Consider the following 15,264-nt stretch of genomic DNA (forward strand, 5'->3'; position numbering starts at 1 on the left):
ATTTTATTCAAGCATCGTTCATAAAAGAAATCCGGAGGTACAGTGAAAGTGTGTCTATAAGGAATAGGAAAAACGCGGATATAGGAGTTACTGCAAAATCACATAAGAAGCGACTCTTTACTGAAAAATTTTCTCAGTAAATTTAGATAAACTTCCCAATAATAGGCGCTGGCATGATTCAACATCTTCCCAGCTACTGTAGCTGAGCTACACAACTTTCTGCTTATAAACTTTTGACCATTAGCCTTATGGGATTGCAATTTTCACCTCGTCCTTATCGCGCGATTCTTCTATTTAACAATACCCAAAATAGCAGCTGGGTGATTGTGACGACAAGCACATATTAGAAAGGGCAATCAAAATTCAACTAAAATTTGTCTCAGTTGATTTTCAGCCCCACAGCGCACATAAAACTTGATGCAAGATTTTGAGAGAGTAAACGTGTATGCAGCTCTGTCACAAAATCGTGCATCTCTTTTACACTAAGTTTTTAATTTGTTGTAGGGCAGGTTTACTCAGGCCGTAGATTCTCATGCCTTTCTTAACTTTAGGAATTCTTAAAGTTGCGAACAGCACGAGAATCTACGGTCTTACGTAAACTAAACTGGCTATGCATGTTTTTACTGATCTCAGTACTACACAGTGTACTGTTAAATCCGTATAAGCAATTTGGTTTCTCTGAGTGAATCAGCTGAAGAAAATTTCTGATGAAATTTGATTGTACTTCCCCGTATACCGACCGAGTTTTCAGAGATTGTCCATCATGTGAAAAGAAATTAAGACATTGATGCTTTCGTTGTTCGTTTATTGTTTCTGTTATCACATTTTATTAAACAAAAATAAAATCCACAAAATGATTAAAATGTGGTAGTTGATTGTGTGTACTGTGGGTGAGGGTGATACATTAGTATATGCGATTCGTTTTACTCTAAATTTGATTATAATTTAACCTAACGTACTGGCTATATGTATAAGTTGGTGTTAACTTTTCAATCTAAAAGAAAAAATGCCACGTACCGAATCACAGTACAACTTTCAAATGGACGGAAAAGCGTGAGGTTTGTACCGCAGCGAATTAAAATTGTTGTAATTTGTCGGACAATAATTGCTCGGTAAATATGAGCAGGCATTTGTGTCGGCCGGATACGAATTATACGAATTGGCATATTGAAAATTCGTATTTTTCGGCGGGAAAACGCCCAAACTAGCGAATCCCAATGAATAATGCGTTGACAAGTCCATCTGATTGTGCATAGCCTTGTCCATAACGGCGGGTGATAGTTGTGATTTTTGAGCAGTCGTTGTAACGCATGCGGTTCCCGGTGATGCACTGACCGATCGATTGTTGCTTAAAGCACATCGTTCATTGCGACGAAATTTTGCGCGGCGATTTTGAAACCAGACCTAGTTAAACAGGAAAACAACGTTTATTATCGTCCAACTAATCAATCGATTCAGCGAACTCACTTGTACTCTGGCTTCACTTAAACCCACTTTGGATGCTAATTCTTCACGCACAAATGCATCAGGATAATGCGTTCTTTCGAAAATCTTTTCCAGTGCCGTTAGTTGATTGCTCGTAAATGTGGTTCTGTTTCGTCGAGGTTTCTTAGATGAATTACCGATGCAATTGTTGCTACTGGTTGGTGTTTGTTCGGTCTGGTATTGACCATCTGGAATTATTTAAAAGATTTTCTTACATTTTGTTGTGTGTATCATTTCATGCATACAACGTAATGACTGTGTCCATTTTACGTTTTGCATACCGCTTTATAGCTTATGTTAATGAAAGAAATTTATTTTTATTTCAGAACTGAAAATGTCAGCAAACAACGAAATGGACGTTGACCCGGACGTCACTGAATCTCCCAACGTTGCATCCTCGAGCTCAAAGTCGAATGCAAACTCAGTTATGGCAGCACCATCTATCATCCCGTCAGTGACGGTCTCTCTACACCCACTTGTCATAATGAATATTTCCGAGCATTGGACACGCATCCGCGCTCAAGAAGGATCGCGGCAACAAGTTCTTGGCGCATTGATTGGAAAACAGACCGGACGTAATGTGGAAGTAATGAATTCGTTTGAATTGAAATTCGAAATAGTCGACGGAGCGATTTCGGTGAACCATGCGTACTACACGACCAAGGAGGAGCAATACAAACAGGTGTTCAGTGATCTGGACTTTTTGGGATGGTACACTACCGGTGATGCACCGTCTGAGCAAGACATTCACGTTCACAAGCAGATATGCCAGATTAACGAGTGTCCGATTATGTTGCAATTGAATCCGTCAATCCGGAGCATTGACCATCTTCCGGTTGCATTGTACGAATCAATAATCGACATTGTTCATGGTGAAGCAACAATGCTCTTCGTTCCGTTGACCTACACACTGGCAACCGAAGAAGCTGAACGAATCGGAGTCGATCACGTCGTCAGAATGTCAACGAATGATGTTGGGGAAAAATCAGTTGTTGCCGAACATTTGCTAACGCAGTACAGTGCGATCAAAATGTTGCATTCACGAGTCAAACTCGTTTTGGAGTATATCAAGTCGGTGGAGAATGGAACGCTGCAACCGAATCATGAGGTACTGCGCGAAGCGTATTCATTGAGTCATCGTTTGCCGGTTGTGCAGGGATCAACATTCCGCGAGGAGTACTATACACAGTCGAACGATGTTGCCCTAATCACTTATTTGGGTAGTTTAACTAAAGGCTGCAACGATATGAACAATTTGGTCAATAAGTTTAATGTACTGTATGACCGACAAGGAAGCGGACGTCGTATGCGTGGCTTATTCTTTTAAATGATTTTTGTAATTCCGCCAATATTGTCTGATTTATCATTTTCGATTCTTTTGTAAAATAAAACCATTTCAAGTTAATTCGAGTCGGGGTTGTTCATTTACCAAAAGATTGGAGATCAGAGACTAAGAGTTGAAGCAGAATCATTTATTGAATATGAAAAGCAGTGAATGAGACGAGATCAAACTATTGCCTTATTAACGTAAGTAGCCAAAACAATTATCTAAAACAAAACGTTTGACCTTTAGTAAAAGCAGCTTGAATGGCCAAAATAGTCGAGCCTGTCCTAGACTCTTTTTTTTCGTTTCTTTTATGCATTCAACTCGTTTGCATTAATTCTACACTTTTAACCTGTCATAATGATGTGTTTATATCTTGCAACGCATCAACAATTTTGTAAATTTACCGACTCACAATTATACACACAAAATTATCTCATAATTTCGGTGGGTTGATGGTACATTACATACATAAAGCCAGTAACAAATCAAAACACATGTCGTCAAAGTCCTGTGTAAGAGATACATCTTTCAGTGATGCATGCAAGCAAACATATTCAATGACGTCGGCAAAAACATTTTGAAATGAAATGAGAAACATGGGACATAAGTAACGATAAATTTTGAGGGAATATTTTCAGTTTCAAATTACGTTAACTAGTTTGTACCATTTAGAGTTCCATTTTTAATATGAATGGAATGCCACATGAAATTGTTGCACTTCAACTAGTTAAACCTTTTACGAACATCAATAGTATATCTCGATAGAATCATTTAATCTATTACTTCATTTACTCGTTTGTACCCCGCGAAAACTCGTTTTCCTTCATGGGAGTTAAAACTCGTTTCTGGAGTTTTCACGAGTAATAGTGTACTAAGCAAAGGTTTGAAGATTGTTATTGTGACTTTTGTGCTTGCATATGTTGCCTTCGGCGCGAGCTGTAAGAGCTACACTACATTCATCGCCTCGATACCGTTTAACGTCACTTGTTATGAATTTGTTCGCAAAAATATTTTCTTTGGGTTTGAAAACAAAAAAATTATCTGAGAAACTTTGCCGGTAGTAAATAGTAGATTGATGTATCAGGGAAGTAATTTGACATCTCGTATCCAGATGAGTAAAAGCACCGAGGGCTTCGTGATTCGAGAAATCAAATTATTATAAATTAGGTTTTCCATGGGGATGGAATGGCAACATTGAGGATAGAGCTGGCGATCTTGCCTCTCGTCTCCATTTTAATCCTATGAGGAATTAATTTCTTCGTTCAAAATAAGCTAAGCTGGGATTAGGTCTGAATTGTAGCAGTGAGAAACCGTTGACTTGAGTACTGGAGAAGCCGGGCTCAAATCTCGTCAAACAATCACACTAGTAATCACAGATAGGCACCACTTCCGATTTTTTTTTTTTTAGATTTTCAACTAAGGTCTCGAAAGACCAAAATGTAATCCCTCTAGGACCTAATGATTTGGTATTCAATGAAAGTAGTTTGGAGCAAGAAATATTCGCAGTCCCTCAAAGATTAAGTTCTAGGTCCATATTTCTTTGTCGATAACAGATGTCGTTACCAAAACATTTATTGAAGTCAATCGAGTGAATGTACTGATACAAAATAGGCTCTGTTAGGTAAGAAGACACTGCCAATTTATTTTTATAGGAAATACTTACTCAAAGTATGATCAGTTTAGTCCAGGCCTTTGTGTCAGAAAAAATGACTCCGTTCGCCAAAACTGTACTGAAAAGGCCGATTTTTGGAAAAGAAAATTTGTTCCACAACTTTTCATTCTCAATCATGTATGATAACTGAAGGAATTTATAAGGAATGTAAGGAATACCTGAATCTTCTTGGTCTGAGCAATCGGATCTATTTGGTCTGGGTATCAGGACATTCCGGCGTGGAGGGAAATGAGGAAGCAGATAAGCTGGCCAAAGAAGGCTCGGCGACTCAGGCAAACGGGCCAGAGCCGTACCTTCCGATTCCCCAGTCAGAGTGTAAAAGAGCACTGGAAGACTGGGTTAAGCGTAAACACGCAGAACGCTGGGAAGCGTATAATGAAGGCGTTCACACGAAATGCTTCTTCCCTAAGCCTAACAAAAAATGGGCCAAAGATTTGCTCAAAATGGACCGAAATCGCATTAGAAGAGTAGTAGGAGCGATTACGGGACATTGCGGGCTGAATCGGCACATGAATAAGTTGAGGCTTTCGGACACTCCGAGATGTTCCTGCGACCTAGAAGAAGAAACGGGTGCACACTTGATATGTAACTGCCCCAAATTTCTTCAACTAAGACGCAGGATGCTCGGAGACTACGAGGTGGTTCATTCGGAAATTGCTGCAATAGGACCTGACATCTTAGACAGGTTCCTATCGGCAACAGGAAGGCTACCATGATTTACATGATGACCGGGAATGGAAACAAAGGATCAACAGATCTGTGTTTCGAGATCTTAAATGATCGTCCCAAACTGATAAATCTAATGATAACTGAAAAGCTCGAAAAACGTAAACCGAATTGATTGACACAACGGACCCGACTAGTATAAAGTTTTGTTTTTTAACCAATAAAGTAAATATTTGTTGCTTTTCAACTAATAAAAAAGTAACGTTCTACTGCAACAATATTTCCAACAGAATTTCCTAAACTATCGGCCCAGTAAAAGAGATTCAAACGAACAGAAACGAACATAAGAACAAACCAAAAAAGAATCAATGTGACAAACATGAAAGCGAAACCATAAATAATTTATGTGTGTACAAAACAACGGTGAAAATAGTAGCTTAAATTAAGACAAATTGCAGTTTAAACTGTTTGAAATGTTCCATAAAAAATTGTTTCATTTAATTGGATTTGTTTTAAATGAGTGGAAGGAATTGAGAGAGTCTAATTTGCGACTTTCGTATATGATATGGAACTTGGTTGCATTTTTTCAGAAAAACAAAAAAATCGTTTGAGCGCTTATGAGTGGCACACAGCGGATGACATTGTAATTGGAATTCAGTCGTTAAAAGGAATGTTAAACTGGGGACTTTAAGAAACATTTCTCGCAGTATTTTTCTATCACAGTTTATCACACTGATCAAAGTACAAGTATGAGGACGACTATGAGACGGTTGCGGCTCAATCCGTGGCCTCAAAACCAATTTTTTTAATTTGAGTCGTTTGACTCATGCAATTTGGGTTATATTAAGTACGTAAACATAAGCTGCGGGAAAGTGTAAAAAAAAGAAAAATTTTAAAAATGAAATTCCGACTGCTCATGTTTTATTTTAGATTGCTAAAATAACAACTGAAGGTAGCTGTGGAATACGGAAACCTACTTTCGGATGAAGTCGTTATGATTTCAGTAGAATCGATGAAATGTGGTGAATATGAAGCTCGCGAGGGCAGCACCAATTTTAATTTTTATTAATTTGAATGAAAATGTTTACATGACTCTCGACACAGTCGCCGCTTAGCGGTGCGGTTGAATGAATTTTAACTGAGCATTTCGATGTACTTTTGACATTTTTGGATATTATTAGTCAGCTTAGAGCCCTGAACAAGGTTTTAATTTTAATTTTGATTTTCATCCGTACCGTCGGTGACATTGGTGCATAGCTCATCTTGTCTACAGAGAGTGGTGGAAAACTGATTGTGGTTTCAATCGATAGTCAATTTTAATAAAAATTGTACAAATATTTGGTACCCTAAGTGCAAGTGAAGCCGGCAGAGACATGCTAAAGTTGAAAAAACGTGATTTTCAAACAGTCATAGAGGCGTGGACACTTGAGGAATGAAGCTAATAAATAGTTCTAGCAGTAAAGCAACATTTCCTCTACTAATGACCAAAACATTATTTTTGGAGACCAACTACATAGAGGCCGACAGTAGCTCAAAATTTTTCTTTCATATTTGGTAAAATTTGCAGGTTTCAGAGGCACCTGAGACGCACTTATTAAAATGTTTTGTAATTAAAATGGTTTATTCTGAAATGCTGGAAGTCTCAGCTGTCTATCGACACCACACATGCAATGACTCATGTCAACAGTGCCAAAGTGTCTGGTTAAAAAGTGAAATGTGTCCTTCTACAGTGAAATTTTGTGCATGATTTGAAATATCTATATATATATATATATAAAGAGCAAAATATCGATGTTATTTTGCTTTTTTTGTTGTCTCTATAACTTTGTTAATCAAACAAATCATCCCAGCGGTGTTTTCAAAGATTTTTCAAATGTTTCGTTCATTCATTCATTTGTATCAGATTGCCGATTCCTGTGGTGCTGTAGTGAATGCACCTCGGAACGCACATAATGAACTCGCATTTCTAATTTTTGTCTTTAATTCATTTTCACTCAGACAAGCCATGGCTGCTACAAGTTCGACATTTGAATTATTGTGACTTATAAGCTATTGAGGGGTGGGTACAGCTGAATTTTTTTTATAAAAATAATTTTTGACCGTTTAAAATTTGAATTTTGTATGAAAATTCAATTTTTTTGTTGTTGTTATGTTGGATTTCCATACAAGCCTGTCTGTCAAAATTATTTTTATAAAAAAATTCAGCTGTGCTAAAATCCTACCTATCAAGAGGTGACGAATTTCTCTGACTAAATTTTGTACTGAATGAAGTGAGACACGAGTCTCATTTGTTCATCTAAGTATTGACTGTAAGCTCTAATTTATGAGAGTTATATGGTTATTTCATAAAACGGAAAACATTTTCATTCTCAATTAACATAAAATGCCGGTTTTACAATGTGTGGTAATTAGCATAAAATTTGTTTCCAAATATCATCTGTGTGTCAAATATATGTACAATACCTGTCGATAATAAATTAAGTTTTATTTGTTTAAAGTGCCCTATTCACACAGCACTTCAAAAGGACCATCATAACTGTTTCCACTGTTTCGAAACAAACTGAACTTAAATGAAATGACGGGCTCTTAAAAATCGGGTCGTAAAAATTCATTTTATGGTGAAAATTTTATGGATTTCTTACATATTCTCGAGTGGATGAGTAGATACATTATGAATTATGTTGAAATTGACGAAAATCATTAATTAGGCTGTAATATTCTCACTCAGAATTAATTACGCACAAACAAGCTGATAGACATAATAAAAATGTTGTTTAAGATAATGACTCCAAATTTTTTGCTAAAGTGTAATTCCTGTTCCGAAATCCTTTTTTTTTCTTATTCGTATAACACACAATCTTCAAGCATGTTGCATATCCCATCCATGACAGGCGACACAAGTGTAAGATTTATGATGTTTTAGGTTTCTGTACACAAAATTTTTTCCCGTTCGTATCACTTTCAAAGATGAATCTCATTTTTATTTTCTTTTAGTTTGATTTTAATTTGGAACCCCTTTTTTACCAGTTGCAGAGACATATTAAGTGTAGAAATTTTATACGAAATGACGTGGGAATAAAGTCTACTGTGCCGACTATAACCAGATCAACATTGTTTTCGACTGATTGCCCAACGAGCAAAGCAAGAAATGTATATCCTAACAGAGGAGATGTTTTGATTATTCATTTGTTCAATTTACTTTCAAACTAAACGCCTACGAAGGCAGCTGGTATCCAAATTTGAACGGTTCAGTAAGAGTGACATTCAAAATTCTAATCGTAAAAAGACAACCCTACCGTTCTCTCCTTAGTTTGTGGAGGCTACTGGCTTCGTGAACAACTAGAGAAAATTCGGGAAAATGTGGAAAAATTAAGGAAAATCAGGGAAAATGTATGTTTTTCCAAAAATAGTGCCTGTGCTCAACTCAAAGGTGTGTTAACCTCTTCAGAACGTAGGACTTCTCATGAATTTATCATGCATATGTTACCAGCCTTTAATGTGACATGATTTTCTTGTTGAACTCGTAAACGGCTCGGTGCGAATATCAAGATACGTCGAATAAATCGCTGTGGGAATTGACAAGGAAACCAAAATCACTGTCCCCACTATTCAATATTCAAATAAACTTGGCCTTCATCCCGTTGCCTTATTACAAATGTACCAGCAAACTAACGAATTAGGCGATGGAAAAGACGATCAGAATATCGATACTTAGTGAAATGCACTTACCGTCGATGTCAAAATTTAACCGAAATGAATTTTAATGATTTTCTATTTTGAACACACGCGAAAGGAAGTAATAATATTAATTGAAATTGTTTTGAATCCAGTCGTCGTTGGTAGTATTCCCAAAGGTATAGATTGTGTATCACAACCACCGAAAATGTTCACTTGGTAATATTATGTCAATGAAACCGGGGAGAAATAGTTACAGTCGATATCATCTTCAAAGAAATTACAAATTTTATTATGATTTTATTTCGAAAAAATAAAAAATACATCGAAACGGTTGACGACACAGATTTAAATACTTTCTTCAATACACAGCTGTCGATTCTTTGAATTGGTTAGATAGAATTACTGTATGTGATCTTTTTTCAAAATCGAGCGACCTATGGTTAATATAACCGTTAACAAACGGCAAACATTTCATAATTTAATCGTTAAATTTGCTATATCTTCTATTTGATAAAAAATCTTTTACATTTATTGTTGAAACAATCATTTTGCTATTAAAGACATCGCCAATGAGAACTCACAGCTTATTGGCGATGTGAGTGACAGCAGATGATTAGAAGTTTCTAAATTGATATGAGTAGAGAAGATATGATTCGTATGGACTTATAATTCTCTGTAGTTTCACAAAACATTGGCGCATAATTAAGAAATCCGCTGAAAAATTAAATATCCGTCTAAACGACAGAATCCCGATGTCAGTGCAACTTCTCTCTAATTTGATTTACGTTCGAACTATCGCCTTATGGACCAGAATGTTTGACACCTAGGAACACCGACTCCTAGGTACAAGCGAAGCTCGGGCACCATTACTCGAAGGTTGATTTATTTTAATTGTTGTTTTGCTTGGTCTGTTATACCTAAATAACTTATTTTTTGTATTGCTTGTATTTGAACAGTTAAAAGTTTCATTTTTCGTTGAAATGTATTTTTCAATAAAGTTGGTCTAAATCGAAGCGATACGAATGCGTAATACGCATTGCGTATTGATATTGAGCCCTAGCACGATGAATGAAACATTTATCGTGGGCACCACTAGTACAGTGTGTTCATCTTTAGAAAGAACAATTTCAGATTTATCAGAGTTTTAAAAGTCATCGAGGTTCCCGGTCAATTAAGTTCTTCCCGGTCTATGATATTTTGGCGCGAAATTTGAATTCGCTATGGGATTTTCAAATTTTGTGCCAAAATATCATAACCTGGAAACGCTTTATTGACTGGGAACATCGATGACTTTTAGAACTCTCAAAAATTTCAAATATGTTCCGAACTAAAATGAACCCACTGTAGCTATTCAGGGCCTATTTTTGGGAAATTTATTGATTAAAAACTTGCCAAAATTTTACCAAATTCATTTTTTATAAATTTTTGAATTTTCGGTAATTATTCCAAAAAACGACTCTGCCACGTCAGCTTCCGTAGCTTAAAATTAATTGTCAAGTCAAGACCTCAAGACGATCAATAGAATGAAATACACTGAGCGAAATTTCTTACGTGCTATGCGTATATCTTTCGTGTCACCTGTTATACAGCGGGCTCGAATATAATACGTAATAGACGTATTTCGCTTTGACAGAGATTTAAAAATATGAATTTTAATGAATTTACCTACGATTTACACCAATAGTAACCAGTTTATAGTAGTTATTATACATTTTAGAAGTCATTGGTAACAAATACTTTAAATTAAAAATTGACTTCTTTGGGAATTGAACCGGGGACCTCTCAATCATGAGCCAACGATCTTTCTAATGTAGCAGTACAGTAGTGTTGGCGGACATTTCATATTGTTGAAGCGTACTTTGAAAGCCATAAACGTATGTGGCGTATAAGTTACGCAGAGCTCGTTACAACGTAGCGCACAATAATGGTGATATGTCGTTTTTTTTAAAACATAATTGAATTTAAGTTCATAAAGCACGCGTAATTAGCTACGACTTGATGGGAAGATAGTTATGGACACTTATTATCAAAATGAAATTACTTAATAAAAAATTAAAGTATTTTGACGAGAATTTTTTAATTTACTAAAATATTTTTTTGTCGTTTATCTTCTTCGTGTTAAGAAATATAAATATGATACAAATTCAATGTCTGAGACCAGCATCCACTATATACGTTTAACATACTTGATGTGCGTTTAGCTTCCGTCCCACTCGTAAGTTATTCATATTCCACGTGTATCACTACAATACGTAACACATGAATATTCAAATCTGACAATCGAAATACGTAACTACGTTTTCAACGTGTTCCACGTATAGAAGACATTGTCCATGTATCATAATATACTATCATATACATTAATGAAGTATATTCCACCTTTCCGAAGAATTTTACACATACCTGGAGTATTGTATGGATTTTCTTTTTCTGGGTGTATGTCTTTCTCAATTAAATCTTCAAAACAACGATCGAATACGATAACGGATGGTGATACTCTATGACACAATGATGAATCACTGTATCCTGAATCAGTTTGATCTAACAGGAAAATTGTTACTTCATTTCATTTCAAAAGTAATTTCTCGTAGCTCCAGTATGTAAACAATTCTAAGTAGTTACTTGGTATCAGATCGGCCACCGGAAAGGACAAATTTGAATAAATACAAGTTTTATATCGATATCCTTTCAGGGCCTAACATTGAGAGTTATTTCACTAAATTTATCAAAATTCATTTCAGCAATATTTATCTACATTTCACTAAAAAATCACAAATTTTGGTGAATTTTTAGAACACCGTTACCACACTTTTAGTTCCACTTTGTTCGTTAAAGGGAAAAATTGGAACTATCTCCCCATATATGTTAGGCTTGCGAATAGTATGGACCAATACTTAACATTAAGGTGACAAAGTTACGAATTCTTAAATTCACGAGAATCGACGTCCAGCCTTACAATACTTAGTTTCACTTTTTTAGTTGCATATGCGTTTTCCCTTTTTAAATAGCTTTAAAAATTCACCAAAATTAGTGATTTTGGTGAAATCTAGTTAAGTATTTCTCAATGCCCTGTTCTCGGCTGAGGTTATTCACAACGGATACCTAATTTGGTAAGACATTGAATGAGCGACCCCAACCGCTTTAACACTTCGTGAGTTAAAGAATGCCAACAATGAAATAGATCATACCATTCACTCGATCAACACCACAATTCGCCAATTTTAACAAATTATTAACGGAAAATCGTTTCACATTTTCCGAACCAATGTAACTGTTTGCACCACAATGCACTCCGAATTCATTTTTATTGTCCGATGATAAGGCACTCGCACTGACTTGCATAGGTTTACCGATATAATTAGCATGTTCGACAAAGCTGGTTCCGATTTGACAAGACGTCTGATCGTTTCCCAGCGTAGATGTAACACTGTTTCCATAAATTGAATTGTGATGCCCTGCTACCGAAAAATCACTACTACTGTCCATACCATTGAAATTCAGCATTTTTTCAATTAAATTTAACATTCGACGCGTCGTGTAAATTATTGTAAAAAACGAACGAACTGACACAAAAAACAAGCAAGAAAAATATCAAAGGAACAAACAAAAAAATCTGTTAAGCAAATCAAATTATATCGTTAAAATTTTCATTTAATTAGCGTAATTGTCATTGAATTAAGTACGCGTGTCGTTCAGTTTAATTAAATTAGCGACCGAGATTCCACACTCATTTACACCGAAAAACTATCCGCCACCACAATCTTCTCTTAATTGATATAAATGGCTTTGAACCAAACAAACGATAGTCGACTGACTACTGAAATTATTTGAAGTCGTTTTCGATTATTCAAAAAGGCATATTTTAAGTCACCGGTCCGTACGAATTTTAAAAATACACTCATCATCCCGTTTCTATTCTATGATTGTGCTGTATGGTGATGATGTGTATACTATAAACGATAAACGTGAAACGGTTATGTTGTGATGGTTTGTGGCTGTAGGGATGGAGTAACTATATACATTCGGATGAATATAAACGCTGGCATTTGATTTGTTTCTTAGTTTTATATATTTAAATGTGTTGTATAATAACTTGGTTGAAGTGATTTTATTTCGGTGATGTTACGGTTATTTAAGCCACACACTCTTCAATTAAGTGGGTGGAGTTTACACACATTCTGCTTCTTGAAGAAATGAAGGAATGCATTTTCTTTGGATTATTAAGGTAACAACTCAATTATTCGAATCTGAAATTTCATTCCGTGCACCCGTGGACACTGACTGAAATGTCGCATACAAATGATGTGTCGGGTTTCGGGTTATCAGAATAAACTCAATTGATGTTCGGAAAATGGTACAAACAATTACCAAAAATTTAAAGCGTGGATTCAATTACAAATAGTTATGGAATTTCGTAATGAGGTCGAGTCTTTAACTGGTTTTAAAAACGTGTAGATCCCACGATGAATGATATCATAAATTTTCAAAAAATTTACAAAATACCTGATCCAAGATTTAGAATTTCTCTCTACCGACTCTAGAAGACTTCGTTATTTTGTTAAAGGTTTCATGAAAATATGTCTCAGAGTTCGGTCACAAGTAATCACAAACGTGTCCATTAGTTTTATAAACTTATTCAAACTCTACGTGCGTGCTTTCGAATTTTATTTTGGCGACTAGATAGGGTGCAGCCCGACCCGATGGAGTATTTCCAGTCCTCAAAACAAAGCAAAATCGGAACAAAACATGTACAGTATTTTACATGTGTCAGATACGTAATTGGCTGTGTGGTTTGCGAAGGGGAAACATTGTCCCATATTTTCTTGAATTTTCCCACATTTCTCAAGATTTTCGCATATTTTCCTGCATACAAAAAAAAATTGACAAAATCTGGAATAATGTAGGAAAAGTATCGAAAATGTGGGAAAATTCCAGAATATTCTGGAAGGTGTAGGAAAATATGGAAAAACATTTTCCCAAAAATAGTCTAAGGAATGGCGTACTGGCCACAATGCATGCATAAACAAATTAATGAATTGTGAGATAAGTCTAACTTAACTTCTATGTGCTGTGCATGCATCTTGGGGAGAGGATCTGCACTACTCTTGCAAGGAACGTCGCATAGTGCAAAATTCACTCTTCCTGCTGGTAATTGCAAATTCGGGTGTGTACGAGATATTCCCAGACGCCTGAAGGTGACTGAAAGCGACCTGAAAGCAGTGCATTCGTGTCATCCGTATCGTATCGTCCGAATCATTTGTTATTGACAACAACGAAAAAAAATTGAAATGAGCTCCTGCTGACCTCGTATTAATTACAACAAATCAAGGGAGATTGTATTTTAGGTCATAGAAAGTGGAAAAGTCAAATCAAGTAAGAGATTCGATAACAATTCATTGATATGTTTGCCGTTTGTGAAACACTATCGAGTAAAATGGTTACCCCTTTAGATAGCACAACGTAACGACACGAAAATAGGACTTAAAAGCAAATGGTATCCAGTGTTCCAGTAAACTTGCAACCGTAAAATACGTAAAAGACCGTAACAGATTTTCCAACTTTTCCAAATGTAAGAAACCTGTCCAATCCAATTACGTTCCAAATGTTAATTAATGTGGACAATTTTATGCATCTATGTTTGGTTTATTTTTAGACACGCAATGTTAGGTTTTTTTTTATGATTCTTTTTGGAAGAAAATGTTATGTTAAATCAGAGGAGAAAATGTGAGTTTGTTCGGCACGTATGGATATAGATTCTCCATAAATTGTGACTACGATCTTTCCGTTCCATTTCTAAACTGTTCATTATGTTTAAATTTATTAAATGTTCATCAACTCGGAATAAGTTCTTTTTTAAATATCAGCACATCAAGTCATGCATATTAAAACATTAAGCAACCGAAACACCCAAAACACATTTCAGGATATCATTTTACATTTCAACTCTTGCCGAATATGATTAACATGCATTTGTATTTAATTCCACTTGTAAAAAGTTGTAAATAATATTTACACCAATATTGAGATGGTAGAATCTCGGGTAGAATATGATGCAACCGATCAGTAAATACCCAGTGAAATATCCAATAGATGTTTAACATTTACGCAGTTGACTGATATAGTACTGTGTACAGTGTTGCACAAAGTCGTTGTTTGTAGCATCAGTCCTAAATTTAGCACTAGTGTTACTTGTGCAACGCAATGGACACTAGACTTTTTGTGTAATTGTCATTTACGAAATTATAAAAAACGAACTTGACAAGAAATCATTTCGATACAATTGCGTGAGAATACAACTCATTTATGATTGGTGTCGCCTAGCGCCGTAATTTTTTTTAAATTTGGTATACGTGCGACAGTTTTTTAAGCATAAATTAGAAACAATAATTTTCTTGAAGACAAAGTGGCGATATTTCAGCACAAGATAGAAAAGGAC

The 15,264-nt window shown here is 35.7% G+C and overlaps 2 protein-coding genes across 3 annotated transcripts in view; one reads left to right on the forward strand and one right to left on the reverse strand.

Moving 5' to 3' along the window:
- The window catches only part of LOC119070490 (COP9 signalosome complex subunit 6), a 24,732-nt gene extending 21,842 nt beyond the window's left edge, over positions 1 to 2,890 (forward strand). Inside the window, exons 1-2 of one of the 2 annotated variants that reach the window (XM_037174846.1) lie at positions 1,526 to 1,662; positions 1,812 to 2,890. In XM_037174846.1, coding sequence (XP_037030741.1) covers positions 1,614 to 1,662; positions 1,812 to 2,812 — 1,050 coding nt within the window. In that variant the 5' untranslated portion in view covers positions 1,526 to 1,613 and the 3' untranslated portion in view covers positions 2,813 to 2,890. Of the gene's footprint in view, positions 1 to 1,525; positions 1,663 to 1,811 lie in introns of those variants that run through there. The other variant, XM_037174851.1, reaches the window with a different exon arrangement.
- Positions 791 to 12,722, reverse strand: LOC119070525 (retinal homeobox protein Rx2-like). Its single transcript, XM_037174902.1, has 3 exons — positions 12,017 to 12,722; positions 1,468 to 1,673; positions 791 to 1,404 (listed from the first exon to the last, which is right to left on the reverse strand). Exons 1-3 carry the CDS (start codon positions 12,351 to 12,353, stop codon positions 1,036 to 1,038), a joined length of 912 nt encoding a protein of 303 aa, XP_037030797.1. The 5' UTR covers positions 12,354 to 12,722; the 3' UTR covers positions 791 to 1,035.
- Between the last annotated feature and the right edge of the window lie 2,542 nt (positions 12,723 to 15,264).

Source organism: Bradysia coprophila, chromosome II (assembly GCF_014529535.1).
Source record: "Bradysia coprophila strain Holo2 chromosome II, BU_Bcop_v1, whole genome shotgun sequence".
Lineage (NCBI taxonomy): Eukaryota > Metazoa > Arthropoda > Insecta > Diptera > Sciaridae > Bradysia > Bradysia coprophila.

Bases quoted from the DNA above. Each gene is read 5' to 3' on its own strand.
- LOC119070525 (XM_037174902.1), bottom strand. From the start codon at position 12,353: ATGTTAAATTTAATTGAAAAAATGCTGAATTTCAATGGTATGGACAGT. The intron at 1,674-12,016 runs GTATGATCTATT...AAATAATTCCAG, and splicing joins TGGTGTTGATCGAGTGAATG to ATGGTCAATACCAGACCGAA. The intron at 1,405-1,467 runs GTGAGTTCGCTG...CTGTTTAACTAG, and splicing joins TAAGTGAAGCCAGAGTACAA to GTCTGGTTTCAAAATCGCCG.